This window comes from Dicentrarchus labrax, unplaced genomic scaffold (genome assembly GCF_905237075.1).
Source record: "Dicentrarchus labrax unplaced genomic scaffold, dlabrax2021, whole genome shotgun sequence".
Classification (NCBI taxonomy): domain Eukaryota; kingdom Metazoa; phylum Chordata; class Actinopteri; family Moronidae; genus Dicentrarchus; species Dicentrarchus labrax.
This window is the reverse complement of record NW_026136703.1, coordinates 11,393,671-11,419,247: the sequence shown is the minus strand read 5'-3', so window position 1 is coordinate 11,419,247 and position 25,577 is coordinate 11,393,671. Positions and strand designations below refer to the sequence as shown.

The 25,577-nt window shown below is 41.8% G+C and overlaps 1 protein-coding gene across 4 annotated transcripts in view; it reads left to right on the top strand.

The window, feature by feature from the left end:
- Nucleotides 1-7,079: 7,079 nt before the first annotated feature.
- The window catches only part of LOC127361493 (latent-transforming growth factor beta-binding protein 2), an 81,555-nt gene continuing 63,057 nt past the window's right edge, over nt 7,080-25,577 (top strand). For 2 of the 4 annotated variants that reach the window (XM_051396169.1, XM_051396168.1), the window contains exons 1-3: nt 7,080-8,113; nt 10,978-11,051; nt 22,324-22,594. In XM_051396169.1, coding sequence (XP_051252129.1) covers nt 7,644-8,113; nt 10,978-11,051; nt 22,324-22,594 — 815 coding nt within the window. In that variant the 5' untranslated portion in view covers nt 7,080-7,643. The remainder of the gene's footprint in view (nt 8,114-10,977; nt 11,052-22,323; nt 22,595-25,577) is intronic. The other 2 variants (XM_051396167.1, XM_051396166.1) reach the window with 2 other exon arrangements.

The window sequence follows — 25,577 nt, the reverse complement described above, 5'->3', positions numbered from 1 at the left end:
TACAGCAGGCCAATGGTTTGTTCTGACTAAATGGACTATGGGGAAAATGTTTAATGGATTGAAAAATAACAAATTTATCATGCTTAATAGGAAGCTATTCAGGTCAAATTGACCTCATGCGGGGGGTTAAATCGCATCATAACTTTCTGGCGCTCGACCTTCACTGTTAATTGAGGCCAGTGAAGAAGATTTTCATTCACCTAACTGTTGCTGAAGAGAAAGCACATGATTCTCTGCTCACAGCTAACCATGCATGAGGGACCAGCAGCCATCAAACATGAACGTAACATGAAACTGCTACATATGGGAGGGAGAATACTGCTTGAAAACACTAGCTAGGAAATTAGTTTGGCCCAAACTTACGGCACCATAGCAAATTGATGTGCTGTTGTGTCGACGGTTGGAAGGCCGTGTCATCAGTGAGTCAACCAGCAAATGTGGCTTATGCATCATCCATTCCCAGCAGTGAGGGTAAACAGACCTTAACCTGCATTACTCAACAGGCTGCAGTCTAATATCAAAACAAATGACAATTTGGTAAAGCTTTCCTTTATCCTGCCTGCGGTCAGACTGTTGAGTGGGCGGCTTCTGGGTAAAATGAAAAAAACAAAAAAAACCAAAATGCTTTTCAGTGTCAGACAATCACAGTTTCTGTGCCCCAACTGTTTGTTCTAGAAACCCTAATGTGATTTTGTTGGTCTAGACTCTAGACAAGCAAGAACATTCAAAACATTCACTTACACAAGCTTCCAAGAGTGAATTACAGAGCAAGATTGCGAGGGAAATATTTTGAGTATTTGAAATACATGTTTTACTTTCAGCATGATCAACATGATTTTGTTCATAGCTTGGTTGAAAATGTGTTGAAAAAGGAGTGACCTTCTGGAGGCAATTAAGGAGTTAGGTGAGAAGAATATCATGCATTCTGTGCAAGTGTGAACAGTATTTTACAGGTCCTGGTTCAAAAATAAAAACACCTTTATAAGATCTGCATGACACTCATTAAAGTTTTAAAAAGAGGAAACAGATCCAATGTAGCCTGTCAACTTGATGAAAAAAAAAGTGGGAATTTGCTTTACAATGTGACCAGAGAGACTTCAGTAAATCTTTTTGCTCTTTACTGCATCAGTTGCACGTCTGAAAATTACCCACACCGCATTTAGATGGTTAACTACCGGAAAGTCATTGGCAGTTCGGTGCCAGACAGTTGGCATGAAGTCAGAGGTGCCAGTCTCACCTTTGCCCCAATTTTTAAAATACCCCATCTAATATTGCCTCTGCATCATTCATGTTGTCTGTTATGAAACTGTGTTGAATAGAGCCATCAGTTAGTACTTTTGGGAGATAAGTGTGTGGAGCTGTGTTTTTCTCCTGTGGTGGTGGTGGTGGCGGGGCGGCGGGGGGGTTGCAGGGGAATTGGAGCCGATATCCATTTCTATCCTCCTGGTAAAGCTGCTAATGTGGAAAATGCTTGACCTTGATTTTCCATGGTCGGTCTGTGGAGACACCGTGAAACAACGTGAACAGAGACTGAAGCTGTGAGGCGCGCAGCCATCTATCACCCCTTCAGGACAAATAACAGCTGAGCAGGTCCAGCGGGCCTTTGTGGCCAGGTCACAGCCAGGAGGACCAAAAAGGAGGAGAGCCCACGGGAGCCCGGGCCAAAAGCTAGAGAGGCACTCTGAATTGAGGGTGAGGGGCCAGGAAAATTGAAAGGGAGGAGAGAGAAAAATGGGAAGAAGGAGGAGGAAAGCTCCTAGTGAAAAGCCAGGATGATCTATCGCACACATTAACCCCTCCCGCTGCTTTTTCCTTTGTCAATTATTCCAAGTGCCAAAGAAAACATGATGACTAAACACTCAGAATTTACAAGAATGCGTGTCACAGAGGGCACCATCTCCACCCCACACTTATTATTGGACACTGCTGCCAGTATTGATTTATGCCGTGATTGATTTCATGTGATTTTGAATGTTTTAGGCTACATCTGGCTAACAACTAGAAGGTCCCACATCTCTGGAAAATGTATGTTGTCTGGAAAGTTATGGCAAGTTCTTATTTGACTTAATTGGCTGCCAGCATGATCCACCCTTTGACTCGGCTCCAGTGGCATTTATCATGCAGTAGTGTGACATCATTCTGTGTATTGTTCATAGGAGAAACTTTTAAATCAAACTTCAAGAGACAGAAGGACTACACCACAAAATTCAAGGCTGAAGTAGAGGATTTAGAAAACATTTACAGAATTGAGCAGTAGATTTCCTAACTGACCAGAGTTGAACACATTAGACAGTGTGTATTTCAAAAGCCCACCAAGGCTCCCATTAATAAAACAATTTTATTGTGATAAATTAGACCCCTAAATTGAAATAAATCCACAGGAATCTTCCCCTTTCCGTGTTTCTGTCTGAACCACCTTACTTGGTCCAACAAATTTCACTTTCAGTAAAATGGGGGAGAGAAATGGGCAGTCCTGATCATATTTCTTTCTCTTATAATGTAACACAGCTTCCTGGGTCACATTCCAAATAGCAGAGATGGTTCTGTAAGCTAACTGAGCCTGATACAACGTAACCAATCAGAGAACTGTTTTACGTTTTGCATATTTAGCCCCTAGATGGAAACAGGAGGGCAGCATCTGCCTCTCTGTCTATCTTTTTAGAAATTCCTATCTAAGGAACCAACGTCCACTCAAATATTCAGGGAGCAGAGCTATTCAGGGCGCCAGCTCTGTGGGGGTTCATGTGCCACAGGATAACTAGAGTGGTTGCCTTTGCCTTTGTCCACTACACAGTTTATAACACCAGCAGAAAACACACAAATCTGTCCTCTGAGCCACTGCTGACTTACCCGAAACATCAGGAACAAGACAAGGAAACTTCTAAGCTCTGCCCATAACACATTTCGCCCCCATCAATTTAGGCAGAAAACTATGCTTTCAGATGTATCTTACACTTCACAGAACCACACTGATAAAATTACTGACTAATATAGTAGATCGACCAAACCTAATATACGGGAAGATGAATTTAGTCTTTTTTGTGTCTTCAACCTCTGAGCTCAGGTCTGACTTAATATGATGCAGTTGGCACCCACTTTGGTTGTCCTACTGCTACGAGTTCATCCATATCACAGACTGTGCTGTAATGTATGATGTCTAATGATTTCTGTTTCAAAGCCAAAACCGCTTGTCCTCTAGTCAAGCTTTTCAGTGGAGGTAAAAGGGTAATTTGTAAAAGGGAAGTTCTTCATCTAATCTTTGTTACAGTTTTCTTGCCGATTTCTTTTTTGCACCGACATCCCAGGCAGCTTAAAGCCTTTGTTAACTTAACAACTCACACCCATAAATGAATGGGCCGATCATTCAGCCGTGAAGTAATGCAGGGTGGATGCGTTGCCAGTGCTATGACATGCATCAGAAACATAGCCAATGGTACTAAAGTCTGTCTAACTTTAACATGTGGCTGGATCGCTCCATTGTTTGAAAGTGTAGAGGAAGTTGATAGATTTCCCCTTTGTCTCCATTAATGTATAACAATGCAAGGTACAAATGTACTTTGTACGTGTATTTTTTTCAAGCCAGCACTCATAATACCCTTAAAAAAGTATGAATATCATGAAAGGCGAAGTGGAAGTGCCTGTCTTAAATAACGCCCATGTGACCTACTTCTATTACCCAGCTGACAGCACCTCATTCATAAAAGCTGGGAAAGACCCTGTAGTCCTTGGCCTAAGCACATTACATTTATCCTGCTCTATCTTCAACTGTTTCCTCTTGTTGCGTGAATGCCTGTTTAATGTACACCGCTCAGTCTGGTACGAAGCACGATGGAGGTCTTCTGTAATATTCCTTCCAAGGAAAAGCTGTCATGTTCAATGAAAAAAAACTACATTAATAAAGCACATAATTTCAGCTTTTACGTAGCGGTTCTCTGCCAAACGAACCTCCCTTTTTCCACGTTTTCCCCCAGGTCCTCACTGCTGCCCAGTCCGAACAATGTCAGTATTATGTTGGCTCCTGGGCAAAGAGGAGGGAGAGCTGAGGGCTTTGATACAAATAGCAAAAGGTAGCTAACGAAGAGATTGACGTTCCTTGTTGGTGTTCTCCATTGAAAGCAATCACAGAGACCGATTCACATGGATCACTTAAAATTCTGTAGGCGAGGCTAAGAATACACTGTTGATACTTGCTTATAATGAGGGCCCTACATTCTGGGTGTAATGATACTGTTTGGCTTTCTAATGGGTACACTTGAACTCTGACCCTTCACTCGCTCAACAGGGATGAGGAAGTTATTTCCATTTAAATGGATGTAAATGTGTCTCGCTTGAGATGTCCATGCTAACAAGTAAACATCTAGAGTTTGCTCCCATTGATAGAATTCATTAGAAAGCATCACATGTGTTTGGTAGCTTCAAAACATCTGCCACGCAGTTATACACAAAAAACCATCTAGGAAATGGAGCAATTAAAAGCACTTAATAGTTTGGGGACAAACCAAATCCACCTTGAGCTCTGTTTGTCAAACACACACACAAGTTGTTTGCATCAGTGTAATTGCAAGACTTGGTCATTGTTATTGTTGCTATGACCCTGTGCTTTGTAAGAAACTGTGCAGTGTAATGCAGTTATATTTCTGCTCTGCGTTTGAAAGATGATAGGAGTGGCTTGGTTGTCATGCCAGAGTTTTCAAAGGACTCTTTGTGTAGAAGCGTCGGCCATCGCCAGAGACATCCTCCTGGTATTTATTCTAGAGTTCCTCCAGATGCTGCAAATTGTATCAAATTGGGCCACATTAAGGCCCACTTTTGTAACATGGCTATATAGCTGCTCCACAGATCTTCAGTGATTCCCAACCAGGGGTACTTGTGCCCCCCGGGGGGTACTTCTGCAGTTGCCAGGGGCTACGTGAAAGATTGTCGAACTGCTCACCTAACAAATTTAAAAATACATCCACATAGTAAATCAGCTTTACCGCCTGAACAGTATGTGCTGTGTTTGAATGAGCAGAGAGGTCTAATCTGTTAGCTTAGCGATGGTAATGAATAAACATTGAAAATAACTAAAAGTATAAAGCCCTGGAAGTAATTGGCTAAAAGCAGTAGTTAGCTAAGTAGTTAGCTTAAAGTAATGGATAAAGGGTAAAAATAGGAGCCTAATTATAGATTAAAAGTGGAAAAAGTTAGCTAGCTAAAAGTAATAGCTTGAAATAGCTATAGGCAGTGAAGTAGCTAGCTAAAAGTAATGGATAAATGGTGAAAAATCAATGCATAACTTAATTATGGACTAACAAAATTGTCAGCTACAAGTTATTAATAAAGAGTTCATATATAATTATATAAATAATGGAAATAGATAGGCTAGCTACAGGTAAAAGGTAAGCAGGGTAGTTAGCTGAAAAGAATACAGACAATAAATTGTTGAAATACTAAGACGTAATAGATAAATTGTTGAAATACACTCAGTTGTCAGTTTATTAAGTAAACCTAGTTAAAACTTATACAATCTAATACAACAGCCACCCATTTTGGCGGCTGTGGTTTGTGGTGTTTTATAACAGTATCATACAGACTCATTGATATAAATGGGGTGGAAATAAAATAATACAGACACTTTTCTCTTATATGAAGATAGTGTCGCTAGTTAAAACAAAATTGGTAAATAATTAAAATGTCCAGTTTCTGCCACTCCAAATAGTAGTAGTAAACATGCTAACTTGACCACATTGGCAGAACTGGGTGAAATTATTATTGTAACAATATCCACTTTTATCCAATTAATAGTTAACAAGCAGTTAAAATCAATTCAAGAGAACACATTTTGAAACATGACAGGTGGTAGTAGTGCATCTGCCAAAAAAAGGTTGGCAGCCACTGCTCTACATACATACAGCATGAGGCTTTTAACATGAGACAGATTAAGACATTGATTGGGACCATAGAACAGCAACAGCTGAGCTGCAGCCAGCTGCTCCCTCCCTCGCTCAGGTCACTGAGCACTCATAGATTTGTCTGTGCATGCCCTCGTCACCTTCAAGGATGTTGGGGTCAACTGGCCATGATCTATGACATCGACACCAGCCAGGCAACATGCCTCGGGGTGGAGTGAGACCGTTGGACAGTCATAAGACAAATGCAGCCTCCTCCTCTAATTAGATTTCTCATGGGTTGCAAGATGAGATGTAATCAGCTGTGGCGCTCAGCCCAAGTCCACACAGACATGATGTTTCCTTGGAGATTCGAAAAGAGGACACCTCTGTCTATTCAGTGTTTAATTCAGGAACTTAAAAAAAGTTTTCCTGGTAAAAACTCCCTTTTGAGAGGTTTGTATATCTTTGCTATGGTGGGAAGGAGAATGAATGGGCAGACTACTGGTCTTCCTCTCCGCTACTGTGTGTTTTGGATGGCAGTCCTGTGAGTGGTAATGGTGCTCAGGGACCACTCATGAGGGAGACAGGCGTGCATCTTTGTGGGTTGAATGAGAGGAGGGAGCCAACTCTCTTTGGGTTGTTTAAGATCTTATGGGAGAAGAGAAATGTGTTGTTTCCAGACAGTCAGAGGGAAAGTGATGATGCAGCATGGATGAGAGGGGGAGATGAATGGGATGTGTTACATAACCTGACCAGTTTTCCAAGATTTCAGACTGAGTTTCAACAGTGAGCTTCCCATACCTTTTACTACTGGATCAAAGCACGTCTTTAAACCTACAAATTGCCAGGATTCAAGTTTTAGATGTATAACAATTTGCAGAATTTTAAATTGAAATGAAAGCGCCTCACACGCCGCTGTGGAACTGTAATAAGATGAAATAATAAGTCTACACTCAATGAATTCAAATCATCATAAAAGAGACTGCTTTAACTTAAACAATCCACCAATCAGTGGCTGTGGAGTCTTAAAGAAAAAACATCTGGTTTCCATTTTTTTTATGATATTGTAGTAGCCTGTCAAATCAAATTCAAATCGAAGTTAACTATTAACGCAGCTGCATTCATGGCCATTACAATACTCTTGTTCAAAGGAATCACAGAAAAAGACTCACAGAAACATGATGTAACTTGGCAGAGAAAGCGCGTGTGGGCACATGGACCGAGCGGTGCCGTGTGTGAAGCAACAATGCAGCCGACAAGGGGGAGTTTCTTCTTGCAATGCGCATGCAATCCCTTCAAAAATTCCCGGTGACTTCAGATCCAAGGAGGTGGTGATATTCATAGGAGCACGATTCAAACTCTCTCACTTGGAGTAGGAGACCAGCTTCAGCAGCCCTGGAGCCAGCGCGCTGCTCTCTTTACTCCTCTTTTCTTGTTTAACATAAACTAAAACAGATGGATTAATGTTTGCTTAAAATAACACGTTTTTTTTGTATGTCAGCGCTGGAAGGAGAAACGCTTAGAGTTTCTCACTTTGGACTGAAGTTAGGTGCTGATTTGACAACCTGAAGACATTCTGCGTAATAAGTCTTACCTGGGCATTATGAAGAGGTATCCAGGCTTTTTTCATTCTTGGGAGAGGATGCCTTCTTGCTGAACTCTTGTCCTAATCGCGGATTTTTTTTGATTTTTTTTCATTTGCTAATATTTTAGTGGCTCTCGATTAAAGTGTAACGCGATCTGCCCTTTTACGCGGTAGTTTCAAAACTTTGCATGCCCAAAATGGACCGTGCAGGATTTGCTCTTTTAATGGTTTTGACTGTTGCACTGGTGCGAATTGGTGACAGCCAAAAGGACACAACAGGTGGGAGGAAAGAGGGTGCAGGGGCAGCCCGGGCGGACTGGGACCAGCAGCAGCAGCAGCAGTCCCGGGTGAGGAGTCAAGGTCACTCGCCACGGGGACCAGAGGACGGCGCATCCTCCAGACGCTCCGGTGAAACTTCTCCTGCTTCCAGCCACTCAAAGACTCCGGTCCGCCTGCCCAGGGGCACATCATCCCAAGGGCATATATCCATAGCAGGACCGGTTAATGCTGCAGGCGCCTCCAGGGAAGACCTCATCTCTGCGCCGCGGGATGGTGCGTTGCGCACCGCCAGGCACCCGTCAGGCCAGCAGCACAGAACCAAAGTGAACCGCAGGCAGAGCAGCAAGCCCAGCTCTGCCAGCACAAGGAGACTTGTTGGGTAAGAATGAAAGCCACGTGCTCTACAGTCTACTATAAAATGTTCTACTTTGCCTTTTCAAGCTGTTCAAGCCATTCACATTCACGCTATGAGCAGTACTTTTTAAGGAATTTGTGTGACCTATTTTACTGTACTTGAGTCCATGGTTTACTGTAAAGTGGTGGTGGCCCACTTAAGCAGAACCTCTCTTCCTGTAAGGAAAACCAAGAGATGATGTAACATAACAACCCACAGAAAATGACTACAAAGCGTTGCACCATATCAATACTTGGATATAGTGCATGGAACTGTCCTCCAGGAGGTGAAAGAGCTGTACTCTAACTAATTCTGAATTCCTGTAATATGTGTTTTGTCATCAGGGTCATGGCAGGACATGGAATAATAGCTGAAGTTAAACACTGTGCTGATTACTGGGCTGATAGTGGAAGGTTATATAATGAACAGCAAATGTATATGAATGGATGAACTGCATGTGAACTGCTTTGAGACTAATGCAACACAACATTATCACCATTTCCTCCCATTACTATACATATCGGTATATTTAAATCGTAGTAGGAGAGAGGCTGCAGACTACTTGAATGTGTGTTACCCTGTTTTGTGCTGTTGCCTGGGGCCATATATTGTAGTGCCTCAACCGGAGCCTTGGCGGGTTTGGCAACATTTGCAATTTTGCTTAGTGATCAGAAACACCTGTTTCTCCGATGGTCCTCTCTCAGTGTTGCAAATCCAAGTTTGCAGTGTTTTTTTGTCTCTGTTGAACTCCAAACAGGACGATGGGTTGTTTACATATTAAAGCCCCTTTCTTTTTGTTAAATGAACCCTCGTGCATCCATTCCTGTTTGTTCCATAGGGACAAAGCATGATACACACAGGAGGGGGGAGTGTTTACATAATAATCAGAGGGGGATTTGAATGGTTCACCTTGGGTTGCAGACACTGAAATATAAAAGAAAATATCTCTTTTGTGTGTCACGACAGAGCCTATTGCCTTTGGGAAATGGATTATTTGAGTGGCCAATTTATGGCGAACGCTTCACAGGCAATAGGAGGATTCAGCCAATTGGTTCACCATCTGTAGGCATACATATAATGTGTACACACATGCCTTAAACAATGATAAAAAGAGGAAAAGGACTAATTGACTATACAAAAGTTCATGCCCAGCGTCTACTCCCCTTGCCCACCTGCTAGCTATTGATACTTTCTCCTGTTGACATGGCTTTGTGGTGCAGGACCCTGAAAACTAACTCTCACCATTTAACACCAAGATAAATGATGGACAGAGATGTTTTCCAGTACTTATATCTGCACGTTACCGACTCTGTCCTACGAATAAATGTGTTATTGTTCACCATTAACATGCCCTGATCCATCACACTTTAAAAACACATTTCTCAACATATCCATCAGCCAGGCAGTCGCACTTATGCGTGGTTGAACTGAGGTGGTGTCTATTTAAAGCAGTGCTTAAAGAAAATAGCTGCCTGTAGCATTAGATCCAACATGCTTTATTGCGGCGCAGTGTGAATGCCTTGCTTGACACTGCCAAAAAAACATATTCCAGTGTTGAATGAATGGGGTTCTTTGAGTTTTAAAAGAGGCATAAAGGTGGTGTTACGTAACTCTGTGGGAACATTACCTTAAAGTAGTGTGCACAGTGATTTTAACACTTTGATTCATTAGCTTGAGATGAATCATACACTGCTTGTTAGAGAAAGTGTTTTCATGACACATTTCCTCTTGGAGTTCCCACTGAGCTTACTCTTTTACTGTACCCCGCGGCAATGGCAGTGCTGGGTTCACTTAAGTCTCCTTTACATTCGTGTTGACTCACTATGACTCCCCTTCTGTATTCACTGCACCTGTCAGACGTTTGACTGATCCAGATAGCTCAGTGGTGAAATAATACTCCACTGCCTCATGTTTGGGGTTTTAAATAAAAATATAAGTAGGTGTGAACATGGTGTTATCTATATTTTAACCTGGGGCATAATCCTAATTATGTTGTATAGAGTTCTCCATTACATACATATATCCCTTGATGGAATTTCAATGTGATGACTGATGTCTTTGGCACGGGCCTGGCCTGATGTGTTTGATTTATGACAAAGCTAAGCCTGCCAGAGGGCCCAAAGAACTGCATGCTATCCCTGTGACACCTCAGTAACGCTTGCAGTACCTAATGAGAGCAATCCAAGTGAGGTCAATGAGTCAATTCCCGTTATCTTCTCAAATAACCATGAGTCATACATCCACTTACTGTAATATTTTGTGAAAAGATGATGGGGCAGAGATCCATGCCAGCGTGTTGACTGTTGACCTGAAGTTGTTCTTGCGGTCTGGTGCCTTTTCATCTATCTCACTGCAAAAAATTGGCCTGCGCTGCAAGTGCGGATTAAAGAGTGCAAAGAAACCAGTTATAACTGTTTAAAACTTGTCATCTCTCATTTGCTCAGTGATTTATAGAAAGATGCAGGGTGCTTTTCATGTCCCGTGTGTCTCGCGTAATCCTCTCAAGGCTCAGATAACTGTATTTGTTTTCACTCTCACATAACAAAAAGAGGGACTTGTGGGTCCACATTCAGTTCGAGTTTCAAGACTTGCCCTGAAATTTTTATCAAATAAAATGCAATTATGACGTAATCTCTAAGGTGTTCATATCAATAGGAAAGCCACATCAGAATGATCTGAAACTTAAGCGGCGTTCGAAATCAGATAATTTTGTCATGCAAAGGGCTGTCCACCTTCACTGTTATTGCTCTATGGATTATGAAGAGGCCCTCTATATTAATGTATGTTTTAAACAGTATTATCAATGTCTCATTTCGCCCTGGTGTCTCTACATGTCTTCCTTTGTTCAGGCCTAATGTCTGTGGAGGTCAGCAGTGCTGCTCAGGCTGGGCTTTGGCACCAGGAACCAATCGTTGCATAAAACGTGAGTAAAAAACACAATTGTCCTATATGCATTTTAAATATATGTAATGTAATGCTTTCATTCAGCTACTAAAGTCAATAATTTTATTCTTTGCAAGCTAAAGCCATACATGTTTGTGAAGCCTTGAAGCACAAGCACACTGACATGCGTTATGTATATTGGAGCTAGTAAACTTCGCAGACAGAGAGTCTTTACAATCTTATGCACACAGACTGAAAAATAACATAGTAAATGGCTACTAATGACTATTCTGTCAAATGGAATTGCCCAATGAAAGTTTTCCTAGGGTGTTATTGCCCCCATGGTCATGTTCATCGTATGGTGTGTGCCTTTTCTTTTCATGCAAGATCCTCGCATGGAAATTACCACCACTTAGCACTTGGCTCTCTTTTTGACACAAGCCCTTAATTATGGGTGGAACTGTTTCTCCTTTTATTTGACCACGGCCGTAATGGATATCCTAACTGCCAGATAATTAAAAGATAAATAGAAGACACCGGCTGTGAATGAATAAACGGCCACTTCTTTAAACTCAATACTGACAAAAAAATAGTTACAACATTGATGTTCTTGTCTTTAACTTGTATGCAGACTGTGCAAAACTAGGCTGCTATGTCCAAGTCTAATCATTATCCTGTTCATGTTAAGGGGCCCAGTTCTATACAGAAATGGTCACCAGATTTACTCTTTGCATGTCTTGTTTCAATTTCACGTTTATAACCTCCATTGTTTGCTGCAGACTCAAATAACAGGTTGCAATAGGAGCTTTTTTAGAGAGTTATCTTTAAATTTTACGAGTGAAGTAAAACCCACACGGCAGCTGGCATTTATTCACTAACACACTTGTCTTTTGCTTTTTCTGTCTCTCATTCTATCTATCTATCTATCTATCTATCTATCTATCTATCTATCTATCTATCTATCTATCTATCTATCTATCTATCTATCTATCTATCTAGCAGCTAGCTGTACTTATTTTTGTCTTGTTTACTGTTTTTCCTGTTTGCCCTGTGCTAATTATCTCCCTCACACACACACACACACACACACACACACACACACACACACACACACACACACACACACACACACGCACGCATAGTTAACACACATTTCAGCCAGTCGATTATACAACAAGCTGATTGGCCCCAGCAGCCTCCTAATTAGATCTCCTTCCCTCCTGCCCGGTGCAAAGCCTCCTTCCATTTTTTTCTCAAGTCCCAGCTAAAGGCACACTTACCAAGGTGTAAATTACATCTAACATGGAGCTGCCGTTACCCAAATTAAAAGGGTAAATACTTTTAATCTGCCAGAAAGTAACAGGTCCAGTCTAACGCGCCTGTGTTAAACAAGGCGGTGTATCTGAGCAGGCCAGGGGTCTGTCCAACCATCTGGACCCTCTTACAGCTTGGCCCTCACCCAGGTCTGACTGGAGGCTATGCTATCATCAGCTGAGTGAAGCCCCACGGCCGGCAAGGTGCCAACACAAAGGCCCCAGACTGGATCTGGGACTGGAAGCCCCCACGTAGAAGACCTCCGTGGAGGAAAACAGGCTCAGGCTATCTTTATTCTATCCCTGCCTGAGACCCAGGCATGAGAAAACATGTTCACAGTGGGGGAAAGAAAAGGAACAAACCTGTCGAGTAGGAGCATAAGTAAAAACATATCGCGGCCGAGTTGTCTAGGAAATTCTCGCTGAAGGGATTGAAGTAATGTCTAATATTAAAAGTGTCAGCTGCAGGCTTCACCCGTGAGGCTGGATTGGGTGTCTAGAGTTATGGGTTCCTAACAATACCTCCTTGTTCAATTGGGTTGAGCTCAGAGCAAATATATGACAGGAATTGAATCACTAGTTGTCCTAGGAGTGCGCCTACGTGTCTTTGGAAATATGTTTATAAAATGGTCTACGTCTGGGTCTCCATTGGTCCGGTTGGACATTGTTGTCTGGAGACTCGGCCCTACCCATGTCCTGGCAGGTTTGGTGCTGACTGTCTCTGTTTCCGTCTTCAGGATGGATGGTTAGCAGACTTGGTTGTGTATTAAAGCAAATTCCATGTGCTGAAAATAGCCAGTGTTGTGTGATAGAAAGCTTTGATCCATTAAGTAAAACAGAACATTGCCTTTCCACGGCTGTGTCATGTTTATTTCTCTTGTGGTTAAGTTAACCGCTGTAATTAGAGATAAATCTTCATAGGTTTTTATGACTGAGGTTTTACCTAAGTAATATTAGTTATTAATGGTGGCCAAGAACCAAAGGTGTGTGTGTGTGTGTTGTGTTTGGATGGTAAAGTGAGGCCAGGTGTAAGCTTCGCTGCACTTCCATCTGTTTACTTGTAAGCAGGATCGAAGCTCCCGTGGAGATGAATGGAGCCTCTTGTTTTTAGGTCAGCACTTATACTTGTTCCCCACTGGGCTGCGATTCACATCTGTTCATCAAAAAGCATTGTTGCTAAGATAAAGAGCAAGGAGAGGCCCTGTTGTAGCCTCGCCCAGTCACAGCCCAGCAGCAGTCCTGTCTACAAGACTCATACAAGTCTGTCTGTCAGCAGCATTACTGTAACACTGCCTTGACACAAAAAATGTATGAAATGTTTGTGCAGAAGGTGCAGTGCATTCAGCCTTAACGCAAATCTCCATAGATATCTTCTGCTGGTTTTTATGTAATCTCATACCGCTTCACAACGCTTCACCAACAGATCAACAACATCATTTGTAAAATACACCAGTGATAGTAAGGCGTGGGAATGTTACAAAAAAGGTAAAACAGCAAGTTGGTTCAGTAAAATTTGTACCATCAGTTTGTATTGGGAACTGCCACAGTAATCTGTTTACAAAATAGTAAGCTACTTAGCTGTGGAATTAGGATGAAAGTTTGAATTGCTGGCAAGTTTTAGGATAAATAGAGTAACCCTCAATCAGATGCATTGTAATCAGTGTAGAATTACTGTTTTAAAGTTTTGGTTTACAACATTTCGTTTAAAAAACAATTAAAAAAAGAACTCTTAAACCCAGTGTTACCGGAGAATAGATGTGAATTTTATCTGTACTTTGTATCTGCTTTCACAGGCTTCCTTCTTATCTTTCCACCTTTGAATGTGGTCTTTGCTCATACCTGGCTGTAAATGAGTTCTTTGATAGGCTTCTGGGAAGTAGGGGTGGAACGGTTCATAAAATTCATGGTATCACAGGACAGAGGGATTTCCAATTTCAACATACAAAAAAACAAAATGTGTTTAGTGCAATATAAAACTTAGAAGATTAACTGAGTTATTGGCACAAGTTATGCAATTCATCCTGAGGGGGGCAAGAAGGTCTGTACCAAATTTGATAGAAATCCATTCAATAGCCGTTTCACTAAAAACCACAAATGTCAACCTCATGGAGGTTCTAGAGGAAAAGTCAGCGCATCACCAAACTTTTATAGCAATTTATTCAATAGTTGTTGAGATATTTCAGCGCGGAACAAAGTAGTCGAGAAACCAGCCGACAGACCGAACACACTGACGTTGCCATACATACTCTCATGTTGCAGGCACGGCTGAAAAGGAATGCTAGTGTTGGCGTATAGCTCATACTGACAGGGTCACTATGCATCAGAGTTATGTTGTGTTGCCCCGGCTTCTCCAGTTGACATGGCTGTTTTAGTAATTGGATTAATGGCATGGACTACCACACACAGAGTTAATGTATGGGACAAAATAGAATACTTCAGACCGGGGAACACTGAGAAAAGACTCCCCACTGCACAGACAGGAACTGGCTTTACATTTAACCTGAGCTCATAGTGCTCCCTATAGTGCAGGCTTTTAGATTCTGCTGCAGAATTCATTTCACCACACTATAGATCACAATATTTTGGCGAAAGCTTGCGGTACATATGGCAACATGCTGCAAGTATAGCCAACAGTGAGAGCATGACCCTCCAAAGAAAGCACACAGATGGCCCATGATTTAAACCTGGTGCTGTCTTAGAGAGTGCAGATGAAAGGTGCATCATTCACGTGGAGGAATAAAGTTGTTTTCAGTCTCTTAAGCAGTTGGTGATTGACAGAGTGAAACGCGGTAGAGAGGAGTTTCTTTTTGATTGCCTTCCAGCTTTCTTTGGCCTGCTGTGCCGCTCAGGGCCCCATCCCAACCCTAAAATAAACTCTTCATGCAGAAAGTCTCTCTCTCTTACTCTATTGCTTACCTCTCCCATCACAAGGTAACTCCCTATCTTACCAAAAACAAAATACGGCATGTAGCATGTTTACCTAGTTCTGTAACGCCCCCTGTGTAGTTTGAATAGAATTAAAGCCCTCCAGTGTTGAGAGAGCTGTGTAAGGGCTCAACTCAGCTGTTCACCATGACATCATCACCATCACAATGTGGGTTTTATGTGAATGAATAAATGACATACTAGTATATTCATAACAGAAGTATAAAATTCATTTTTTTACACTTTTTATACTATCATTTATCACAATTCCTTATGTGCAAAATGCATTATAAGGTACTATTAAAGCAATTTATGCAAAATGAGACCTTCCACGATTTTTCTCGATTGTGGACTAATTTCTGTGTGAAAGACTCTGGAACGTTTTGACGAGAAAATCCAAAAGGTATGAACTTTATGCACACTCTCGATTGCTTTGCCTTTACTCTCCCACTGAGTACTAGCCAATCAGAGCTACGAGTATGGCGTGTCATGAGTTTGCCACCCAGGAAGTGAAAGACGTTTTTTAAGCTTTGAAATGGAGTTCACTAACATTAACGTCAAGTTTTATCTAGCGAAGCCCATCTGCCTTATATCTCCAACCTACTTTAGATGAAACCACGACCAGCATATGACAGCTACAGTAACTTAGCTTGGACAATACTGATATAGGTAACTTTTGATGAATATACTGTTAACAGAAAAAGCCCGACCTCCCTCTCAGAGTCCTGGTCAGAGCTACTGTGAATCAGGCACTGTATTGCCTGTAATCCGACTGGCCTTGGTCGGTCTCAAAGACTGTCTTTGGTCCTATGCCTACGGGGTGCGAACACACGTGCAACTGCAAGCAAAAAGATACAGACTGCAATTCACCTAACGGCCACCGGCGTCATTAATAAGGATTTTCTGAAAATTCCACATAGTATCTCTAATGTTCTTTTTCTGCAAAAACATGTGTGAGGCAGCTGGCAAAGTATCAAGGACATACACGTGTGAACGTTTTCTGACCTCCAAAACAGTACCCAAATATGTAGGTTCACCATCTTCACCTAATAGGTACAAGCCGTCTCGGTTTGCTTTTTGTTAACCTCCCTGACACAAAACAGAATACCCACACATATTGGACCCGATCTTACAGTAAGATTTGTCCCCTGCAGTCAGACAGAACCTCATGCTAAACTTCAAGAAGTTGGCTCAAAGGCAGTTGCACATAAATAGCACTGTGATGTTTACTCTTATCTACACTAGTCACATGTATATGTTTTAATGGTAGAAAGGATATTTATTGTGCATAACAAATGTTTGAACTGTACTGTATAGGGTTCATAACGTGCACTTCATGGGATAGTAAATGAGACGCAGCTAAAGGTCATGAGCCCAGCACATGATGCACCATGACCCACTGAGTCACCAGGACAATGCTAAATGCATTAGTTTTTAGTAGTTACTGCAGATATGATGAGTCAATATCCTGTGGAAAATGTGCAGTTTTTAATCTACAACATCCAATCGGCAGCTGCAGAGTTGAGGGTTTACTAGAGCAAGAGTAGTTAAGGGACCAGCATGTAGGATTTAGTGGCATCTTGCAGTTGCAGTTGCAGATTGTAACCTGAAGACCACTTGTGTCTGTATTTGATGACCCTGGAAAGAGATCGGGCTGGAAGGCGCACCACAGCGTCTGTAGATAAAAACAGCTCATACTAAGGTAATGAAAACACAACGATTCCTATATTCAGGTGATTATACACTAATGAAAATGTACCTATGAATATTATATTCATAATATATTATATTCTGCCAATAGATCCTCCTAACTGCTACACACTGGACCTTTAAAGCGTACATCTGCCTTTGTTATTCAGCACTGACACATTCAAATGACAAAGAATAAAATAGAAAGAAATTTTCTTTTCCCAAAGGTTGAAAAAGAAGAGACCCAACACCAATGAGAACCAAGCCTCCTGAGCAGTGTCCTCTGTTTTACAAGAACATGAGGAGGATTTTAACATGCTGGAGTTGCTGGTGACGTCATTGAAATTACTGCTACACAGACAGCCACAGAGCCCTCCGCAGCTTTATATGTCGTGTGTGAATTTGTGGGGGTTGCACAGTTCAGGGGCATAACACTTCTCTGGTATCCCTGTAGAGAGTTATGGCCCATTAGACAGATCCTGTAATCAATACACACCCCATCGTCCCAAAACCCATCATTAACATTGATGTTGGACAGCTTGCTCTTACTTGTCTCCCCAAACCAGGAGTCCTGCTTTCTCCGCTCCAGCTGGTGTGTCTGTTTGTAGGTTGCAATTGGGTCCTGTTTTGGCCCTTGTGCGCCACATGTTTTTCTAATTGCTACCACAGACTAAAGTATGGTGAAAATTAGGTACTACTCAGCGTCTGGACCCTAGACATCTTCCTGTTGAATTTCTGTTTTGTTTATTTGTACGTCTTTGTTCATTATAATAAATATAATACGGAAATAATGAAGACAGTAGAAAGAAACGTGGCCTTGTAACACATATGCTTCTCTTTTTTTCATGGTGTCATGGTGCAAAAGAAGTACACATGCTCTAGCAGATCTCTCAGCAGTAAGTCTAAAAAGCAACTTGATTGACACTTAGAACAACTTAGAGAGCAACATTAACAACAAGCGGCTCTCTCCTTCAGTCACACACACGCTCAGTGAGGCCACAGTGTTGTTAGGCAGCCCATAGCCAACCATATATCATAGCACCCTCCTGCTTAAAGACCATATGGAAGTTGTTGGGGTGTGATCCCTCAGGAGGATGGGGTTTGTGGCTTTTTGGTGAACACCACGTCTCACAGAGTCAGCTTTACAAGTTGTGGGCACACGCCCCCAGATCCAGATATTCTCCACAGAGCGCCCCAGCATGTGGCTCATTAGAAGCTGAATGTGGGAGTTTGAGGGGTGCGGTGGAGGCACGGTATAGCGTGGCTAAAAGTAATGTACACAGTGTCATGGGTCAGCTGTAGGTTAACAAAATCCCCCCACAAAGCTGAGGTGGGTTAGGAGAATAAAAGCTCCAACTACTGTATTGGATTGAAAAACCCACACTGTGATTGAAAAATGTGCATCTATGACAGAGGTACCTTAATCCGGTGAAATATTACCCTTGTAAGATTTACCACAAAGAGAAAATAAAGGATCAGTCAAACAGTGTCAGTGTCTCCCTCCCTTCTGGTTCTGATTAGAACAATCGAGAAGTTTGATTCTGAGCGTTTGAGTTACGGTAACAGCAGTTTCATTGTAGACAGAAAAAGTTAGTGTTTGGCAAGCTGAAATGATAGCACTTGGACTGGCAACCATGTGGAAATCACATGTTGTAAAGAGATTAACACTCCCTTGAAATGATTAACATTGAGAGGCAATTGTATTAACTGCTCAATAGACCAATTCGTACTTCTTCAGTGCATATGTGAGTCCGGATGAGAGGCACATTTTTAAGCTCGTCTCTCCCGGCTGCCTCCCACAATCTTAAACACTTGACCTATTTTATGAGATCTGTCAGGATCTGTGGTGACTCCTAAAGAGAGGCTCCTGTTGTCATCACAGGAGGTTTACCAGACTACCTATTCAGCCTGTTACGGTTTTGTACTGTTCTGTATGTTTTTGTGCAAATTCACAGCAATTTGTAGAGCATATTTTAAACTATGTCAAGGCTTTAGCCTCTTCACAAACTATCTCTATCCACATGCAGGCTTAATACACACATTCTACCAATGGTGTTATTATGACCTCATCTGCTAGAAATGGCCACACTGCAACAGCCAGCCAGAGGTTATGATCGCGACTGCAACCATTATTTCTAATGCCTTTTTATCTTTCATTCTCATCTCACAACTCCCTGTCTCTCAGTTACAAGGGTCGAAAGGGCCTTTAGTCAAGCCTTTTGCCATATTCTACTAAATTCTAATCTCCGGAGCAGCTCCCAGCCTCTAAATCTCATAATGGCCCATAATGTGCTCAGTAGAGAGCCCTTCAGTCCATGAAAGATTATTGTGATTATGCTTTCATTATCAATATTATTTTCAAAATGTTCTAGTCACAGTAGTACCGATGACCGGTGTAAAGTGAGGAGATTTCTCTACATGTTTAAGTTATGTCAGATATTGGTTTCAAATTGCGCCTTGCTGAATGAAAGGACTGTAAAGATTTGATGGGTTGTGTTACTCTTGAGTCACTGAGAGGGGAAGGTTAATCTCTGGTGGGTTGTAATGGATTGGAAATGAGAGTCTTGCATGGGGGGGGGGGACAAGAATGGCAATTTCCCCTGGATATACACGCACACGCAAACCTAAGCTTATAACAGGTATCTGTAACCCACTAGAGAAATTATGAGCCATACTTACCTCAATAAAGACCCCGGGGTTACTTCATTATATGTACAGAATAACTGTGTGATCGCCTCAAATCCAAGCAAGAACTATGACAATATATATAACTTAGTTTTATTGTTTATATTATTAGAAAAGTGATCGTTTAACCCCTAAGTGAATACAATTTGTAGAAGATGGATAACCATACCCGTCAGGCAGTTCTTTAGAGATGTTACTCAGGAAGTAAAGACCTTAAAGTTTCCCATTTAGCTTAAGTTTGGCAGCACTGGAAGTAGAAGAGATACACAGACCTCAGACTCACTTAAATAAGCTGAAGATATTTAAGCCATAGAAAATGCTGCCATATTATTTTCTTTTGTTTTATAACTGATTTGTCTGGATCAGCATGTTTGTTTGGAAGGGTCAAAGCTGCCAACAACAGTCTAATCGTCTCCTCTTTTCAGATGACTGGATCTGGACACAATCTCTCAAAACTTGGCCAGTCTGTCTTAGTCATAATTAAGGCTGAAGTGGCAATGCCAGGAATGTTTGCCATTTCTCCCTCTTTTATTTCCAATGGATTCTCATTTTATTATTACTCTCGCAAAGTAATAATTGCTGCACATATTTGTGAAATGGATGGAATGTGAGGCAATTAGTTTTAATGATGTGCAAGACGAATCTGCATGACAGCAATTACTGCGACAATGTGTTCAACAGCCCAGAGGCAGGACCCAGAGACAACACAGACAGGCAGTGACAGTGTATCCCCCGGCCACGCAACAGGCTTCAGGTGGGGCACATGTCAGGCCCAGAGTCACTGACCTGTCCAGGCTATTGTGAGCACAGGCGACATGTTTGTCTGGTGTCTATTCTGTGCCACACAACTGAAAACAGGTCACACGTCACACAATTGAACACATATCCCACCGTAAGCCAACCGTGAACCTCCATTTATTGGGTTATTTTCCTGCCCAGTGCTATTTCACATTTCAGTTCAGATAGTTTATTTGAAGAATGGTGTTTCACACATTACCAAGTCCTCCCCCTGCAGCATAATGTCACTGGAATCTGTGGCCCATTTGAGCCACCGCTTCATCCCCAAACTTGAGGTTAAACAGACTCCGGACAAGGCGGTGGCACCCAGCCAGCCCGTACTTTAGTTAGATGATGTATTTAACTCCTTGCCAAAGAGAGCTCAGACAATTCCTATTTTATCCCATGATGGAAAATTCGGATCACATACCAAGTTATACAAATCCACCACCACATTTCTCTAAATGTGTATGCTTCATCAAAAAAGGGGCTACATTTTCCTCAGAGTAGTTAAAAGGAAATGCTTGAATGGATTAGTTGGTTTAAATAAAATTTGCTTCACCATGGAGCAGAAGAGAGTGGTGATCTGATATTTAATCCTCAATTTGTTAGTTTTCCTCATCATACCACAGACTGACTGTATTTAATGTGGTGGTTTTTTATTTGCATGTATCGTGATCTGAGAAAACTAAAATACAGAGCTCGGCTTGCCTTTTCTTTGTGGGAAAATGCCTGTGGAATGCGGATCTGTCATGTTTCTTTCTGTCACTTCAGTTTTAAACTCATGTCATCAGGAACAACATTTTTGGGGTCCAGCGTGCTTTCTCTCAAGACTAAAAGAAACATAAACTGGCCCCAGAGTGTGAGCAGTATCGCAATAACAGGAAGCGTGCAGCAGGTAGAGCCCCGTTCGCACCCAGTGGGGCCCTTTTCGACTGCCAGCACTCCTCATTGCCAAGAGCTGTGGCAGCGTTCCTGCCTGCGATCTGTCAGTGTCCACAGCATCTGTGTCAATAGCATTCCATAGCCCTGTTGACAGAGTGCCTCTGTTTGCTTTAGCCACCCCAGACCTGTGGCCTGATTTACTGTTTGAGGACAATGCCATAAATCCTCAAGTGCCGTCTACTACATACATTTGTGTCACAAGATCGAGAGCTCGTTTACTTGAAATTGTGTGCCGCTGATCTTTCAGCACTTCAAGTATCTGGGGTGTGATGGGAGGATGTGGGGGTGGGCTGGTAGAGTGACACAGATTATTTTTCCATGACCATGAAATGACCTCAGCACTGTGTATTTGCAGACTATTGATAAATATTATGCACACATTCATCTTTTAGGTACAGTAAGCCCCTTCAGATTCCGTTTGTTTTTCAAATAGAAGATACAGCTCTACAAGCCATTTCTTTGATGAAGTGTCAGCTATTTGCAGTTGGCCTCCAGTAACCAGTTTTTCCCATTCGCTCATTTTTTTATGACCTCTTACTTTTATTACCTTTTTAAGCTGCCTGTGTTACAGTGAAAGCGCACACTGGATTCTAGATCAGTGACCAAAGATATTTTTAGGAAATCACTCCGAAATGCCGGTGGCACTAAACTGAGCCATGAACCTAGACTATAGAGTTTACCTCAGCAAGAAATTGGATAAGGATTTAATGTAAGTGACCATATACATTCAGACTAAACAGGGCAGTTAAAGACTCAAGAGAAATTGAACATGACAGCCCCGGGCTCTCTGCTGAATGAAAAGAACGAAAAAAGGGTTAAGAAGTGAAACTAATGGCCCCTTGATTGAATCAATTTAAAGTGAGCCCCTGTGTTGAGATCAGGGAAAGCCATTTCTGCTACTGCTCCTTCATACAAGGGGGGCACATGCTCTAACATGACCTGCTGAAAACATGATCTCCATCTGTGCTCTCTCTTCAGCTGACTGCCAGCCCCCCTGTCAGAACCGTGGCTCCTGCAGCCGGCCACATACCTGTGTGTGTCGCTCAGGCTTCCAGGGGCCCCGCTGTGAGGAAGTGGCTCCTGAGCAAGTGTACATCCGTGATGGAGGCGGCCTGAGGCGTGTACAACCCGGGACCAACCCTTTCCAGAGAGACCAACCACGGAGAAGGCCCTCAGAAAGGCAGGCCATCGATACCGCCAAGGTCCAACCCCCACGACCTGCGACCACCAGACAGCCTGTACACACTGTGTAAGTGATGCAGCTGTGCTTCCTCACCTCTTCTTATTATAGCCCGAAAGAGCCTCAGCTTTGCCAAATAAGGAAAATAACATTTTACGAGAAGTCCTCCAACAATTCTAAATTTGGATTGACATAGGTATTACTTGTAGGGCTAGTTGGTTAACTACCATAACTGACGGGCTAATGGCTATCACACTAGCAAGCCTGAGCATTTGTTCTCATGATTGTACATGATTTCATTTAATAAAGATAAAAAAGCTTGTTAGTTAGTTAGTTTCATAACTGTTTGAAAACCATTTCTGTTTGGTGGCAGTTGACAGTTATACTGAGGGGGGTTAAATAAAAGTAGCTGGAGCAACACAGACAATGGGGTACAGTAGCTTCCTCTATGTTAGACTGTCAGACTGTTCTTCCAGCTCTTTTATCAAATGTCAGTACTGTCAAGATGGTTTGCTATTGTCAACAATGGTGCAAATGTGTAACGCTGTCCCCGAAAACTTGGAGGCGTATTATATATGCAGGTGATGCAGTTAGAAAGGGGCCTGCAGCAGTCCAGAGCCCGTAATGGACCACTTGTATCTGCACCACTGCTCCGATTAATTAAATTTTTTTACATTTACTGACATTTTGTCAGTAATGTCAATGTGGTGCGCCGTCACTGATCATCATTGTTCCTGTGTGTCATTGTGCCTCATCGCTAATAGGATCATGTTTTCAACTGTGTGAAGGTGCGCTGTTATTGGTTAAGAAATCAATTCTATCACTTTCTTAGCCTTGCTATTATGACTCATCTCTATAGCACGGCTGTCTGTTTTCATTTAATTTTGGTGTCAACTGTGCAGTGCATTTCGCTGTTACTGGCCGTTTTAAACTTGCATGGTTTCACTTTTTTAAGTCGCTACTGACATTACATCATGTTACGTCTGATTGTGATGGGACGGCCCGCTTTAATCATCTTGCATTGGGGCCTGGCGCTGACTCGCTACGCCGCTGGGCAGTCGGTAAACTTCACAAACCGACTCCGATGCTCTCTGCTCTGGTCCCGACAGTCAGTGAAGTCTGCTAGACCTCATTTGAACCAGCAGGCCTCTATTGCTGTCCACTGCGATTGACTCCTGGGCTGATAGCACTATAAGGAGCAGAGATTATATATCCCGATCCACAATGTCACTGCTGCAGACAGAGCGACCATAACCAGAGATTTTGGTATGATGCTATTGTACAGTGATATACTATAGAGGCTCAGTGAGTTTTGAACCTTTTTTTATTTTATGTGAATGTAATATACACTGTTATATACTAAAGTATATCAAAGCACAGTGAGTCTTGAACCTTTTTTTTTTAATTTAGTGAACGTAACATACACTGTTAATAATATACAGTATTTTGTGGTTTTGTACTGAGAGATATTTTTTGAGCGACCATTACTGTCATACAGGAAGGCTCACAGAAAACAAATTGATACACTACTCTAGTAGAAATTATTATTACGCTGTTGAACAAACAGTAGTTCATTACACTGCTGTTCAACGCTGGTTGTGTTTATCGTTGCAATAAATCATACCAGATGAATGGGTTCATATGTTAAATCTTTAATACACTCTAAGTAAAACAAATACTGAGTAAAGCAAGTCAGCATTTGCTGCCATGCCTGAAAAAGTATTAAAGTAAATATGCAAAATGTAGGAAAATATAACATGATTTACCAGACATAAGTATTAACCCTATTTGCAATGAAAATAGAGTAGGAAGATTATATTTTCTTTAGGCTTTGACTGTTTCACTTTGTTTTTTTGATTTATCGGAATAACTGTGACTATAATGTATCCAACTAATAATTGCTCAGACGAAGGCCTCTTTCAGTGCATTCAGCAAATTCCCCAACGACTGCTAATCAGACAGGCCTAATAGTTTCTTGGCTTGAACATCTGACTGTTTTTGTTCCAATCTTGTTGGAAATGATTTTTTGGCTTGATTAATCACTTTACCATGACTAGAACCATATTCTTGATCAAGTATGTTGAAAAGGGAGTAATTGTTTCCGGGAATATTTTGATGGATCGTTATTGCTTACAGGTTCAGACTTATCTTGTCAAATTGTGCTCCATTTTGGACTCGGGCCCAGTGCTTTTCTAATCCTCTCACAGTCGAATAAAGTGCCATAATTTGTTTGGGCACTGAGGTCATCATTCACTTTTTAGCCAGTTTGTCATCTGGGTAATTTCTCTCCACCAAACCACTTAAACATTCTCAATTACATCTGACATTTATGGTGCCCCTCGTGCTAATTGTGAAAGTCTTGTGTCATTTTATGCTTTTGCTGGTGTTATGGAATTACGCTGGCTGAGCCATCCGCATGTTTGTGGTAGCTCAATGAAACTCTACTAAATGTTTTGGCAGATGGTTCATAAAAGAGTTTTAATACATCCTCCTTCCCATAACGATTATCTTGGAGTCATAGTAAATCTTCTAATCAATACAAGACCTCTGAAGACTGCACAGTTGCTATGCATATGTTTTCTTTGTTCTTGACTCACAGGACATTTTTGCGTCCTGAGTCACAAATCTGGGATAAATAGAAAGAGACAAGGTTGCAGGTTCAACATCGTAAGAAGCAGACAGTGTTCCTGAGTCATAAATGACCCTGCTATGACTGTGCCCACTTTTCACATTTCTGCTGAAGCTGACTAACAGTTCGTAAGAGGTGCTATTAAGTTCAAGATGAGCCATTTCCCCATTCTGCTGGCTCCAAGCATGCAGCTTAGACTAATCTAATTATTATTTGTTGTAACCAACAGAATTTTCTGAAATTTGTAGGACAAAATAAAAGCTCCTGCCAAAATTGCAAAATGTCTTTTAAACATTAGTCAAAGAATTATTTGAATTCTTGACTCTCTCTCATTTGTGCTTCCAGGAAGCTATTTGAGTGCTTGTGTAATTCACATTTAAAGCTCAGCCCCCGTGAACTGTTTCAAATGTTCTGCATTCTCTC